This window comes from Giraffa tippelskirchi, chromosome 13 (genome assembly GCF_054371585.1).
Source record: "Giraffa tippelskirchi isolate mGirTip1 chromosome 13, T2T-mGirTip1v1.2.pri, whole genome shotgun sequence".
NCBI classification, from domain to species: Eukaryota; Metazoa; Chordata; class Mammalia; order Artiodactyla; family Giraffidae; genus Giraffa; species Giraffa tippelskirchi.
The window spans coordinates 41,701,592-41,715,772 of NC_137287.1; the positions used below are offsets into that span (position 1 = coordinate 41,701,592).

General features: G+C 50.1%; 1 protein-coding gene across 10 annotated transcripts in view; it reads left to right on the forward strand.

Annotated features, from left to right (window-relative positions):
* Positions 1-1,087: 1,087 nt before the first annotated feature.
* Positions 1,088-14,181, forward strand: part of LOC145532776 (ninein-like protein) — a 71,132-nt gene continuing 58,038 nt past the window's right edge. For 4 of the 10 annotated variants that reach the window (XR_014073524.1, XR_014073521.1, XR_014073523.1 and 1 more), the window contains exons 1-3: positions 2,234-2,330; positions 7,323-7,427; positions 13,755-13,912. Coding sequence is in view for 3 of the 10 variants with exons in the window: in XM_081558531.1 (XP_081414657.1) it covers positions 2,314-2,330; positions 7,323-7,427; positions 13,755-13,912 (280 nt within the window). In the remaining 7 variants the exon portion in view is untranslated. Of the gene's footprint in view, positions 1,171-2,183; positions 2,331-4,085; positions 7,036-7,322; positions 7,428-8,449; positions 8,525-13,754; positions 13,913-14,181 lie in introns of those variants that run through there. The other 6 variants (XR_014073519.1, XR_014073518.1, XM_081558529.1 and 3 more) reach the window with 4 other exon arrangements.

Sequence of the window (14,181 nt, forward strand, 5' to 3'; positions counted from 1 at the left end):
ATGTCAGATCATCTTCACATTAGTTTTTAGATATGATTTGTTTGTTTAAATTCTCTGTGAGTCTGATCATACCCTAGCTATACAGAAGTAGAAGGATTTGTGTTAATGATTATTATGTCTCTAAGGACCAAATAGTGCTTGGCACATGGTAGGTGTACGATAAATACTTCTTGTTTGACTGTTATGACCTGAAAGGAATTAGGGTGGATCCAAAAGAGATGACACAGGAGCAAGTAACAGACCTAATGAGTCAAGTGTATTGTTTGAGCTGCTTGTTTTCATCAGGTGAGGCCTTAGTGGGTTTAAAGGGAGAACAGGCAGTTTGCAAATTTAGCAGGAGTAGCAGTGACTTCCGAAAGCTTGCGTGAAGTTGGCTGGGAACTTGTGCTGCAGAACACTACAGCTTGGTAGGCTAGAGGGTTCTGGAGTTGTAGACTGTTTAGAGCCAAGCGTGGGAGTTGGCACAGAGGAGAATTTGAGCTGAACGACCGACTTCCGAGGACCTGTGATTGGGTGAAGAATAAGACACAAGACTACTGACTGCTGGAGGAAAAAGGAGTTCTTGAGAGCTCCTCCTGGAGAGAAGTCTGTCTGCAACTTGAGATTTCGTCCCTGGCCTGGTTAGGTAGTGTTTTCATCAGTTAGCTGGGCATAGAAATCAGTAGCATGTTGTTAGGGTGTGTGGAGTACACAGAACAGTAGGAACACTTTGCAGTGACTGTGTTTAAGGATAGATACTGATGAATGGGGAACTGATGTGCAAGAGGTCTGCAGTAAATGTAAGGGAAATGGAAGGTCCTGCACTCAGGTTCCCAAGTCCTTCATTTCATGCAACAGATATGCACTCAGCAGTTATGAACTGATAAAGGGCTCTGCTGTTTCAATTGTAAACAGCAGAATCAAGAGGTTTGTCCCCGTGGCCTCTCAGCACCAGCGCCGCCCTCTTCTTGCAGAAAGGGCCCACGGAAGGCTGTGCTTCCCCCAGGGTCGGCTTGGAGTTTGGATCGGATCCCGTGGTGTCCTGGGCAGAACATCAATGGACATGTCCTCTTATTTTCAGGCACCGTCACGTTCGTGGGTGATTCCGCCCCAGCGAGTATCGAAACAGAGATCATACTGGAGTAGCTGAAGGCGCGTTACCAAGAAGTCAAGATCCAGCTGGAGACCAAGGTCGGGGGACTGAGGGAGGCCACAGAGGTCGGGGAACTTCTGCTGCTGAGACGCGTCTGCGCATATGTCTGCCCATAGTAAGCGCGCTCAGGGGGACTGAGGCTTGCAGGGAATATGGGTGACCTTGACTTTCTGCCTCCACCCCCTTTGGAAGGAGACAGGACAGAAAGAATAGCTAATAACGGAATGGAGCAGGGTCCCTCCCCTGTCCGGAGGCTGGTGCAGAGGCCAGACCTCCCTGTTTGCCCTGCGCTGGGAGGTCACAGCCCTGGCTCTGTTCCACCTGAAGCAGATTCTGGGAGCAGAATCTTAGTTCCTGGGATTGCCCTACGCCAGGGGCTCCCCAGGTGGCGCTAGAGGGAAAGAGGAGATAGGTCACCAATACAGGAGACATAAGAGATGCAGGTTGGAGCCCTGGGTTGGGAAGATCCCCTGGAGGAGAGCATGGCAAGCACTCCAGTCTTCTTACCTGGAGAACCCCATGGACAAAGGAGCCTGGTGGGCGACAGTCCACAGGGTCACACAGACTCGGACACAACTGAAGCAGCTTAGCACGCAGGGGCTCCTAGGCCACCCTGGCCAAGCCTGTCTTCTTGGGTGAATGTGTCTCTTGCTCTGATACTCAATTGTGGTGGGGTTTGTGGAGAGATGGTCCCACAGGTCGTCAGATGTCACCATGGCCACAGGGTGGTCCTGCCCCTGGGTGCCTGCTGTGGCCTTGCCTTCCAGGCCTCGTGGAGGTGGTGTTCCCCCCTGCCCTCCTCCTGCGGCTACCTGCCGGGCCACCAGCCTCCCTTCTGTGCCTGCAGGGCCTGCCCCCAAGGCTGCAGTGGAGGTTACAGGAAGTGACGGAAGCAGGCGCCCACACAAGCCGTGGGGAGCCTTTCACGGGCCCCGGCACCCTGTTGAAGCTGGGCCACCCGCTGTTTGGGTGCTGAGCCCTGCAGCTTTGATTCGTCAAGTGAATTGTGTTTGGGAGCCCCCAGTCGACATCACTCCTGCTCTCTCCTCAGATTAATGACCACAAGAGGGAAATGGAGGTGACGAAAAGGGCCTTTGCAGAGGAGAGGAGGCAGCTGGAGCGGGCCTTCCAGCTCGAGGTTGGCGTGCTGCAGGGTCAGAAGGCCGAGCTGGCGACGCTGCATGCGGAGTCGCAGGAGGTAGTCCGAGGCCTGCGGGAACAGCTGCAGAGGAGGGCAGAGCTGGTGGCTGAGCCAGGAGAGGGCGCGGCTGCAGGAGGCGCTCCAGCGGCTCAGGTCCGCCACCCTGGCCTTGTGGGATCTCAGGTCCAGGGTTTGTTGCCCAGAACCCGAATTGGAAATTGAATTTGGGCAGATTGTTCAGAATCACAAGTCCTTGTTACCTGAGTGGTGAGCCCTAAAAGAACAGGTTATTTTACAAAAGCTCTGACTTTTCTTTCTGCCACACTGTACGCATGGCGTGAGAGATCTTAGTTCCCTCACTTTAGTTCCCTCAGGGATTGAACCTGTGCCCCTGTGGTGGACGCGTGGCGTCTTCACCACTGGACTGCCAAGGAAGTCCCAAAGAGTCTGACTTTAGAAATAGTCTCCATCATCCGTCATCTCGAGGCTCCTGGGGAGGTGGATAAAAGGCCTAAATGCCCCCAAGTAATGGGACAGGCCTTTAGTTTGGGTTAGTGGAGTTCTTGAAAAAAACTGAGATTTGTGAGCAAAGGAGAGAAAAGGTTTATTTGGAGAACTGGAACATGATCTTCTGTGCTAGAGAAGAAGGGCCCACACGCCCATCCTCTGCCCCACCAGGAAGCTGGGGGCTGGAGAGGCCTGAGGGGAGGCTGAAGGTGGAGAGGCGGGCTGTGAGCCCGGTGATGGCAGCGCTCAGCTGTGCGGCCTGGCCCTCCTCCCCGCCCCCCTGGGGCTCGGGCCGGCGCCCACTCCATCTCAGGAGCCCAGGACGCTAGAAGGTCTTTTCCAGGAGCCTCACAGCACCACCCAGGAGATGTCCCGGGCTACTGCAAGCCGGGCACAGCTGTGTGTTGTGGTTGCGGCTCTGTGCACTATGTCTTTTGGCCCTGTGAGCGTCCACACAGCACTCCCGCAAGGTCCCCACGTGCTGTGGAGACAGAGGCTTTGTCAGGTGTTGTGTCCCTTGTCTGGGCAGAGGACGCTGGCCTACTGCACACACAGGTGTCTCCACTGAGGCGCCAGCTTCTGCGTGCTAGGTGACCGTGGCACGCTGCTTCACCGGAAAACAGATCATGTGGGATTTATGATAAGCCAAGGAACAAATGTCAGTGCACCTCCCAGCTTGAGAAGGAAAATGCTAGCATAGCCAATAGCCCCAGGCTCTGTTCCCAGACCCCCGCTCACTTCTCCCTGAGGCGCCTGGAGTGTTTATCACCCTCTACACCTTGCTCTAGGCCTCTGCCTCCGACACAGGGGTGGAGCCTTGGTTGTGGTGGGCTGACTTCTGAATTCCCTGTTCCATGAAGCAGAGGTGGTGCTGGGCCTCACAAGTGGCACAGAGCCTCAGGTGAACGTGTGGACTCACTGTTACTATTGCGGCTGCGATCGAAGGCTGGTCTCGGGCCCAGTGGACCTGCGAGTCCACATCAGGCCCCAGGCACACTCGGGGGCCTTGGACAGCCCAGCGGCCACACGGCCTCTCTGCCGTCTGTCTCGGGCACTTCCCTGTGGACAGGCACAGGAGCCCAGTGCTGTCCTAGTCCTCCACCCAGCCCCCGGGCCCGCTGGGCTGTGCTGGTCCTCTCTGCTTCTCCTGACTTGCGGCACGCCTTGGCTTGTTGGCCCCACAGCTAACATCACAGTTCCAGTCTCAGTGGTGTCTGGATCATCGGACAGGGTTTCCTGGGCACCTGCCACGTGCTGTCACAGCCGGGGGTGCGGCCGGGAGTGAGACAGGTGTTTGCAGCTTTCAGCCCCAGGGGGGTGGGTGGAGAAGGCTCCATTCTCCGGCATCTGTAACCCTTATTGCAGGCCTGTTCAGATCTTATGTTTTCTCGTGGGTCTGTCCTGGTAGATTGTTTCAAGGCATTTGGACATGGACATTTTTCAAAACTCCAGACCAGGAGTTTTACTGAATGGTCCTCAGCTTGGGTGCCTGGTTAGATGCCTTCTTTATGGGACCGTCTTCTTTACTCTGATGTGTGGCCTATCGTGAAACTGTCTTTGGAGTACATTCCCTCAGTTTTTGTTTCTCTGAAAATGTCTCAGATTCTCTCCCATTTCTGAAGGCTGGTCTTCCTAGGAGCACCAACCTTGGCGCTCAGTTGAAGGCTGCCCTCTGCCCTCTGCCCTGGGCAGGCTGCTCTGTGTGAGCATCCATTTTCTATTGCTGCGGTGAAGAGTTACCAGGAAGTCAGAGGCTTCAAGCATCACAACTTAGGATTTCATGGTGCTCGATCCTGGAAATCAGAAGTGGCTACAACTGGGCGGGAATCTCAGTGTTGGCAGCCGCCTTCCTTTCTGGAAGCTCTGGAGGAAACCTGTAGGCTCCCCATTCTTGATCCACACCTTCCTCCTCTAATGCCAGCAGTGACTGGCTGATCCTCCTCGCACTCCATCCTGACTCCCGTTCTTCTGCCTGCTCTTCCACAGTGGAGGGTCCTAGTGGACAGTCTAGGACACTCTTTCCATCTAAGGGCAGTGAATTAGCAGCTTTAATTCTCTTTGTTGCATTGATTCCCCTTTGTTATGAAATAGCACATTTGTAGGTTCTGGATGCAGACGTCTTTTAGAGGCTGGTTTTCTGTCCCCACAGGAGGTGATCTGAGTTGTGTCCTCTGGTTGCTATTAGCTTCTCCATCTTTTGTGGTTTTTCTTTGGTGTGTTTAGGTGTGTATTTCATTCGTTTTAACTTTTTATCGAAGTGTTATATGCACACACACAAACAAATACACGCGTGTGTACAGTTGGAAGAATTGTTGATGAATTGGACACATGTGTCACCAGCACCCAGAACACGTCCCCCAGGGTCACTGTTCCAATTCAGGAGAGTGGGAACCCCTGGGGGGCTCTGGGGAGCCCCATTTTTTTGTTCTCGGTGGTAGTATACCTAAGAATGGAATTGTTGAGCCATAGGGCATAGATGCGGTTTTCTTTCTACTTACCATACTTAGAAATATTGTGCCTGCTGAATATATAGATTTGTGTCCTATGAAAACATTTCAGCCATTCTTTGTAAAATATTGCCTCTCCCCTCAGTGGCCTTTTCAGCTGGATGTGTGATATTAGATCTTCTCACTTTTCCTCCTTTTCTTAACCTCTCTTTCATTTCTTCCATCTTCTTTTCTGTACATGTCATGTTCTGGGTACTTTTTTCATATCTCTGTGTTCCAGGTCAGTGATTCTTTCTTCAGTTATATCTAATCCACCAGTGAGCTTTTATGTTGACACTGATTTTGTTTTCATTTTCAAACATTCTATTTGGTCCTGCCTGATCGTTTCTGATAGCTTCTTGTTGCTTGCTTGTCCATTTTCTATTTCCATCTTTTATGTAAGTAAACATTTAATAATATTTATCCCAAGTTTGTGTCGGACGATTCCAATATCTGGGATCTAATTCTGTGGTTTTGGCTTCTTCTGACTCTCATAAGTGGTCCTTTCCCACAGATGTTGTGGTGACCTTTGATTGTGAGCTCATGCTTACATGATGTTTCTCTCTGGGAATCCTGAGAGCTGTCGTAGAGGGTTCTCCCTGCAGAAAGGATGTGTTTTGCTTTTGCTAAGACAACTTGGGAGCCTCTTAAACTGAGACCCCTTTAACCTCTTCCAGGGAACCAGCCCAGCACATGCGCTCCTGGGGTGGTCTCTCCACACTGATGTAGGTGTTGGCCTCGGGGTAACCCCATCTTTGTGTTGCTTAATGCTCACAGCTTTGGTTTCAGCATTCAGGTTTTTGTATAAAGGCCCCTGGAGGTTTCTATCACCTTGTTTTCTGTAAGGACACCGCACATTAGATGGTCAGCTTTGCACAGGCTCTGGTTGGCTGGTGAATGTGGAGGACTGGGATAAGGCAACCACCATCTTATTCAAAGTCCAGGAACCTGGAAACAGAACCCCCTACCCCCACCCCGCCCCACCACCCACATACACACACACACACCTCCCTTGAATCAATTTTGTTTTCCATCCAGGAGCCTGAATGACAGTTCAAAACACAGACCTCATTTGTGATCACGCTTCTTGAAACCCTTCACGTCTTTTAAAATTCCATTCTTCTTTGTCTTAATTTTTCTCTTTAGTTCCTCACGAGAATGAAATCGTACTTATGCTTATGAAGGAAATACTTATGCTTGATATTATAAGAATAATACATTAAACATATGAGGTCATGTGCTTTGAATACTTTTAGATTGAACAAACTAGAAGGTAATGCCAGATAAAGACCTAACGTTCAGGGGAATAAATGTCAGTGAGACCAACATATATTAAGGATAGGTTTTCTGGGCAGCAGGCGTGGGTTTCAAGCTGCCTCCCTGTGATCTGTATTGGTCAGTTGCTCATCTGTTGCACATCAATGGAGTTACCTTCCAGGGAGACTAAGAGCATCGGAAGCCAGGGGCTCCAGGCAGACTTGGCCTGGGCATCCTCTGTCAGTGCTTACTTTCCCCTCCTGAAGGTTCCACATTGCATCGGATCCCCCTCCGTCCACTGATTCGGGCATCTTTCCAGTTTCCTCCAGTGCTGACCTCGGGGTGTAGGATAAGGGGCACGCCCCATAGGATTCAGCTTCCTGAGTCCTTGTGTTCCTCAGCTTTGTGCTCGGGGTCCCTGGGGGGGGATTTCCTTGCAACAACCTCGTGAGGACTGTCACCCAGCATCTTGCATTGGTGCCAGCTGTGAGCATGCGGACATTTCAGTGAAGGTAAGGAGATGCAGGAACAGGCCAGCTGTAAACACAGAGTACCAAGGTGCCGAATACACTAGTCAATGGCTCTTTTAGGAGCTAAGAAAGCTCTGTTTTTCTGTAGCTTATCTCTTGGGAGATGCAAACCAGAGCAGGTTAACACTGGCAACAGGGAAGGAGCTGGTGCCCTGTGTCCTCATCCAGGAAAGGAAAGTGTGGCTGGGGGTCATTGCAAGAGCATACTCTGTCGGGTGACCAGCTCCTGGAATTCCCACTCTTCTTTCTTTTTAAAATTTGTTATCCAGAATTGAGTTGGAAAAGCTTTCTGAAGAAAACGTGCTATTGAAAAATGAGCTGGGGAGGATCCGACAAGAGCTTGAAGCTTCAGAAAGGACGGAGGCTGCACAGAGGTAAGGGCCGGCTCAGTGGTCCCACCCCAACCACCCATCCCGGACACGGTTTGCTCATCGTAGAAGAAGCTCAGAAGGCGTTACTGTTGAAAGTGGGACGTGTTCACAGATAACCCACATTCCAGGAACAGTCAGCAGGGAACTGTGCTGCCCTCTGACCAGTCTTGATGGACACGGGAGGGCTCAGGCGTCCTACAGAAATACTCCACAGCGTGCTCAAGGGTCAGAGGAGGCATCCTGCATTCCTGGAGGGGCACGAGGGCCTCTTACAACCTTCCTGGGCCAGTAGAATCTGTTTGTTCTTTTCCTGATAATGATTTCAGCTGTGCTTTTGTCCAAGGTTCATTCCTGGTCTGTGGATTTCAGTGTGTCAGAGTCAGGGGTCTAGGGCAGGGGCCTGAGCACTGAGGCAGGAGCTGTGGGTATTGTGGAGGGATACCTCTCAGTGGATTTCAGCTTTCACCATCAGAGCCTCATCTAAGAAGGGTTTGGCTTTTTTTTTTTTTTTTAATAAAATTCAAATGAGCTCAGCTCTAAACTGCCGAGAATGTGGTGTTGATTTGATAAAAGTGCCTGACGATTAAAGTGTGGAATCCAGAGTGGATGGTCACCAAGCGATGGTCACTGTTATGTTACAGCAGTTCTGAAATCCGAAAGGTTTCTTCCCTCCAGGAACCATTTCCCCTAAGTTTGGTGCTGGGACCCTTTTGACAGCAGACATCAGCAAATGTAAGGCTGTGTTGATTGTTGTGCTTCTGGGTGTGAAGAGCACTCCCACGTGCTAGAGAGAGATTAACATGTGCTGTGCAGCTGAGGAATGTCGTGGAGGGTTTGTTCTCAGTGCTGGCAGGCTTCCTCTGGTCCCCACACTGGGATCTTAATTGGACCAGCATCAGTAACAGTGCAGGACAGTGACAGACTAGTGGTTGTAGGGTCTCGAGAACAGGTGTACAAACCGAGCCACCCTGGTGACTGTGAGCGATGGCTGGTCAGTGATACGGTGAACTTTGCTTCTTCAACAGGGAGGAAATTGAGGTTTTAAAGAGAGACAAGGAAAAGGCCTGCTCTGAGAGAGAAGAGCTCTGCACACAGGTTAAGTATTGACCCCTGGCGTGAAACTGATGTCCCCCTCTCTTTTCCATTGTTTTGAAATAATCTCAAACTTACAGAAAGGAAACACAGAACATTTTAATGAAAGTTACAAGAGTTGCTGGCCCATCAGCCCCCTCCCACTCCAAGTTGGGAAATCAGTATGGATATGACGGGTTGTGGTCCCGTCAGCTACAACCAGGACCTCGTGTGGCTTCAGTCTGCCTGTCCTTGTTCTTAGGACCTGGTGCTTTTGAAGGTTATAAGCAGTTGTTTCGGTGTGTCTAGAACTTCCTTATAATTGGATTCAGATTATGTGGGAATATCCCCTTCTCATTCCATCCTGTCTGGGGGCACAAGCTTTAGTGATGTCCTTAGATTCTTTGTCGGGTGGTGTTGGCCACGCTTCTTCACAAAGTTCCTTTCCCCTTGGTAATTACTGAACATTTTATGGGAAAATCCTTTGATATGATGTGAATGTCCTGTTCTTCATCAAACTCGCACCCAGTTTTGTCCCTGTTTTATTCAATGGGTTGTAATATGTTACCATCAGTATTTACTTTCATGCTCACTTGTCCCAGATTTGGCCAATAAGAGCCCCCTCAGGGTGAGTTCTGGGCCCTCCAGACAGGTCCTGGTCATTATTTGAGCCCTTCCTTACTTTCTAGTGTCCCATGATATTCCAGGTTCCTCTGGTACTTCCCTTGCCCCAGCCCTGGAAGCAGCCACTTCTCCAAGGAATCCTTGGTGACTTTTAGCTCAGAATGGTACTTGGAGACCAAGATTTGGGTTCTGGGAGTGCTCACAGCTCCTGGGGCATCACTGTCCAAACGCAGTTAGTGCATGGAACTAGGGAGTGTGTATTTATTATGCTCACATGCACGTGGTTTCAGGTATATGTATTTATACACCTCTCTTCGAAAAATCATAAACCCAGACTCTGCAATTCCAATATCACAGGGATGATTGTAGTTTTCTCTCTTTCTATATTTATAACTATGCCTCTAGCAGTGAGAAGCCTGGTTTGCATCATCCTCAGTGGATGGACTTACTGTTTGATCGGTCCCCTTTAGCCTGCACGTGAATGCCCTTCTCACTCTGTTTCAGCACTGCCCACCACACTGGTCTCCCTCTGCCCCATGAATCAAGGCTTTCTGCACTTGGTCTCACTTCCTGGCTTTTGTACCGAAGCACACAGCTTGGAGGGCTCCCCTTGGGACTCAGCTGGTAAAGAATCCACCTGCAGTGCGGGAGACCTGGGTTTGTTCCCTGGGTTGGGAAGATCCCCTGGAGAAGGGAAAGGCTACCCACTCCAGTATTCTGGCCTGGAGAATTCCATGGACTGCATAGTCCACGGGGTTACAAAGAGTCGGACACGACTGAGCTTCTTTCACTTCACTTCACACAGCTTGTATGTGTCATTCTTTTTTTTTAAATTGAAATTATTGTTGATAACTGCAGGCTCACATGTGGTTATAAGACATATATTACAGAGCAATACACTTTGCCCAGTTTCCCCCAGTTGTCACATTTTATGAAACTAGTATAGGATCTGTGTTAGTTTGCTAGGGCTGCCATAGCAAAGCGCCACAGACTGAGGGGCTTATACAAGAGAAGTTTACTTCCTCACAGTTCTCGGAGTTAGAAGTTCAAGGTCAGGGCAAGGCTGGTTTCTTCTGAGGCCTCTCTCTGCCTCTCTCTTTGGTTTGTATACAACTGTCCTCCCTGTGTCCACACAGGGTCATCCCTCCGATGTGTCTGTGTCATCATCTCTTATTAGGGCACCATTACATTGGATTCATATGACCTCGTTTTACCTTAATCACCTCTTTCAAGACCCCATCTCCAACTGCAGTCCCTCTGTACAGTATCCCAATACGATATTGGAGGTTTGGGCTTCAACATGTGAATTGGGATGTGAGGGGGCACAAGTCAGCCCTTGATGAGTATCACAGTCCAGCTGCTGACATTGATGCAATCCGTAGGTCTTACTTCCCCAGTTTTGGGGGGGGGTTATTTTTCTTGGGGGAGGGGCTTCATTGCCCCACAGCGCGTGGCATCTTAGTTCCCCAACCAGGGATGGAACCCGAGTGTCCTGCCTCGGAAGGCAGATTCTCAACCATGGGACCCCCAGAAAGTCCACATGCTGCCGCACCTTTACTCATGTACTCATGTGGGTGTCAGGTCTACATGGTTTATTCCCTCCACAACCACAGTCACGACATTGAACAGCTGCAGCTCCACAAGGTCCTTCATATTGTTCATTCACAACTACATCTGCCATCTGCCTTTCTGCCCACCTACCCCAGCCCCAACCCCTGAAAACCACTATCTGTCCTTCATTTCCAAAACTGTATCGTTTCACAAGTGACACAAAAGGAATCATACAGAATGAGATCTTTGGGATTGCCTTTCCTCACATAGCATGATTCCTTGCTATGTGTCCACAGTTAGTTTCTTCCTGTCACTGGATGGTATTCCAAGGCGTTAATGTCCCACAGCTTGTCTGCAGTTCAGTTCAGTCGCTCAGTCATGTCCGACTCTTTGCGACCCCATGGACTGCAGCACGCCAGGCTTCTCTGTCCATCACCAACACCGAGAGCTTGCTCAGACTCATGTCCATCGAGTCGGTGATGCCATCCAACCATCTCATTCTCTGTCGTCTCCTTCTCCTCCTGCCTTCAATCTTTCCCAGCATCATGGTCTTTTCCAGTGAGTCAGTTCTTCACATCAGGTGGCCAAAGTATTGGAGTTTCAGCTTCAGCATCAGTCCTTCCAATGAATATTCAGAACTGATTTCCTTTAGGATTGACTGGTCTGATCTCCTTGCAGTAAAAGGGACTCTCAAGAGTCTTCTCCAACACCACAGTTCAAAAGCATCACTTCTTCAGCACTCAACTTTCTTTAGGGTCCAACTCGCACATCCATACATGACTATTGGAAAAACCATAGGTTTGGCTAGACGGACATTTGTCAGCTTTTTAAAATGCTGTCTAGGTTGGTCATAGCTTTTTTTCCAAGGAGCAAGCGTCTTTTAATTTCATGGCTGTAGTCACCATCTGCAGTGATTCTGGAGCCCAAGAAAATAAAGTCTGTCACTGTTTCCATTATTTCCCCATCTATTTGCCATGAAGTGATGGGACCGGATGCCATGATCTTAGTTTTTTGAGTGTTGAGTTTTAAGCCAACTTTTTCACTCTCCTCTTTCATTTTCAAGAGGCTCTTCAGTTCCTCTTTGCTTTCTGCCATAATGGTGGTGTCATCTGCATATCTGAGGTTATTGATATTTCTCCCGGCAATCTTGATTGCAGCTTGTGCTTCATCCAGCCTGGCATTTCATGTGATGTACTCTGCATATAAGTTAAATAATCAGGGTGACAATATACAACCTTGACGTACTCCTTTCCCAGTTTGGAACTAGCTTGTCTTAATGCTCACCTTTTAAAGGTTGGCTGGGCTGATTCCAGTTTGGGGCTGTCACAGAAGCTGCAATGAACATTCCTAGGCAGGTCTTTGTGTGGATGTAGGTTTTCATTTCACAAGACAAATGCCCAGGAGAGCAATTGCTGATCTGTACAGCAGTTGCATGTCTAGTTTTATATGAAATTGCCCAGCTGTTATCCAGAGCGGCTGCTAACAGTTTATGTTCCCGCCAGCAGTGTATGCTAAGTCCAGTTGCCCCACATCGTTGTCCACACTTGGTATTGTCACTCTTAGCCACTCCAGTAGGTGAGTGACTCTGAGTCAGAACAGCTAGAGGGGGCTCCACTTGGCTATTCTCTTCCCCTCGCTGATTCTGGTAAAGAAGGAGGTTTCCCTCGAGGGCAGAGAGCAGAATGCTCTGTGGACTTCAAAACAGTCGCGGTCCTAGTCTGCTCAGGCTCCATACAGAATGCCACAAGCAGGCGGCTTAAACTACCGAGTTTATTGTCCCAAGGTTCTCAAGGCCACGATCACAGCGGGGCTGGCTTGGTTCCCGTGAGGCTCTTCCAGGCTTGTGGGGAGCCCCCTCTCACTGTGTCTTCTTATAAAGTCACTGTCCCATTGGATTAGGACCCCACCTTTCGAGTACATTTATGTGAATTACCTGCTGCCAGCCTTGTCTGCAGACAGTGGTGACTTTGTGGACCCGGTGCTACCCACAGCAGCCACCTGGTTTAGGCCTCCAGCCTTTGGCTCCTGGTGAGCTGTGACGCTCGTCGCCTGTTTTTCTTTCTGGTTTTCAGAGCATTGGTTTGCCCTGTGACTTCAGTTCTCTGATGGCTCTCAGGAGAGTTGTTGACTTTTGGTTACTCAGCTTTTTCTTTGTTCTTGTTGGGAGGGTGGGAGTGACGACTTCCAGGCTCTTTCAAGGCCAGGGCAGAAATGGTGTTTTGTTTTTCACGTGGGTTTCAGCACGTTCACTGTCAGGACATAGAAGCATAGTAGATTTTCACCTGCCGACCTTGTGTCCCTGAGAGATCCGCCGTTCCCATCTGCCTCTTCCCACCGCTGCCTGCCTCCCCGAGTCTGGCTGATAAGGTGGAAACACCCACTCTGGGGTGACAGTGATGCACCCACCTAGCTGTGCATGAACCCTGCTCTGAGGCACAGAGGGCTTCAGACCCTCAGCCTCCAGAGCAATTGCTAAGGAAAAGCAGAGGAGCAAAACATGGTTTGTGTGAAGGCGTGTGACACGGTTGGAGATAATGAACTTCCTTGTGTCACCTGCTGACTGCTGTTTATCCCAGGCCGCACCGCCAGGGTCCAGCATCCACTGTCTGCAAAGTGGGTGATTTCATCAGTGTGCTGTGTTTAATGACAGTGATCAGATTTTTGAAGAGAATCACGTGCCTCAGGTTTAGCTAGGGTTTGGGGTTTTCTTTCCTTCAACTTGTGTAAGATAATGTCAGAAATAACTGGGAGAAATGAGGAAATCATGCCAGTTCTCCAGAGCAGTGATGGGATGTTGATGGGGTGTGAGCGATCCTGGTGTCCAGTGTTTGTTTCTTGGGGGATGGATCAGAGTTCATCCTCCGCCCAGTGGCCTGAGAGTCCATCACTCTGCAGACACTGAGCAAGCGCCTCACCCACTAGTTGCTAATAGCAACCCCACCCCCAGCTGAGATGACCAAAATGGTCTCCAAAGATTGCCAAGCATCCCCTGGGGAGAAGAGTGCCCCTGGTTGAGGACCTCTGGGATGCTGCTGGCTTAAAAAAATAACTTGTCTACCCGTGTTTTCTCCCTTTTTGTTCCAGAGTCAGAAGTATAGGGATGAACTGTCCCACTCAACCACAGGTTCCTGCAGCTCGTAGAGGAGGCCTTTACCCACCAGGCCCAAAGCGAGAAGAATCACGTCACCTTCCAGCTGCTGACACACAGACTGGAGGAGGCCATGCTCCGGGAGGAGCTGCAGGTGAATGGTGGGCGGGGCAGGGAGGGGCGGGCAGCCTGGCCTAAAACAGACCAGGGACAGCCCTGACGTGCCTGGAGGTAAAGCGAGGGGCTTCACGAGCAAGCCCTGAAAAATGTGTGAACTTGAGCAGCTTTTGCAAAGCCTGGTACCTAGAGAAAGTAACAGAAAGAGATTAAATCCTGATGATAGGAGCCTAAATTGGGATGACCTCTCCAGAGATCATTATGGCAAAACATACATCAAGAGTGGTCAAGAACGGTGGTCTGCTC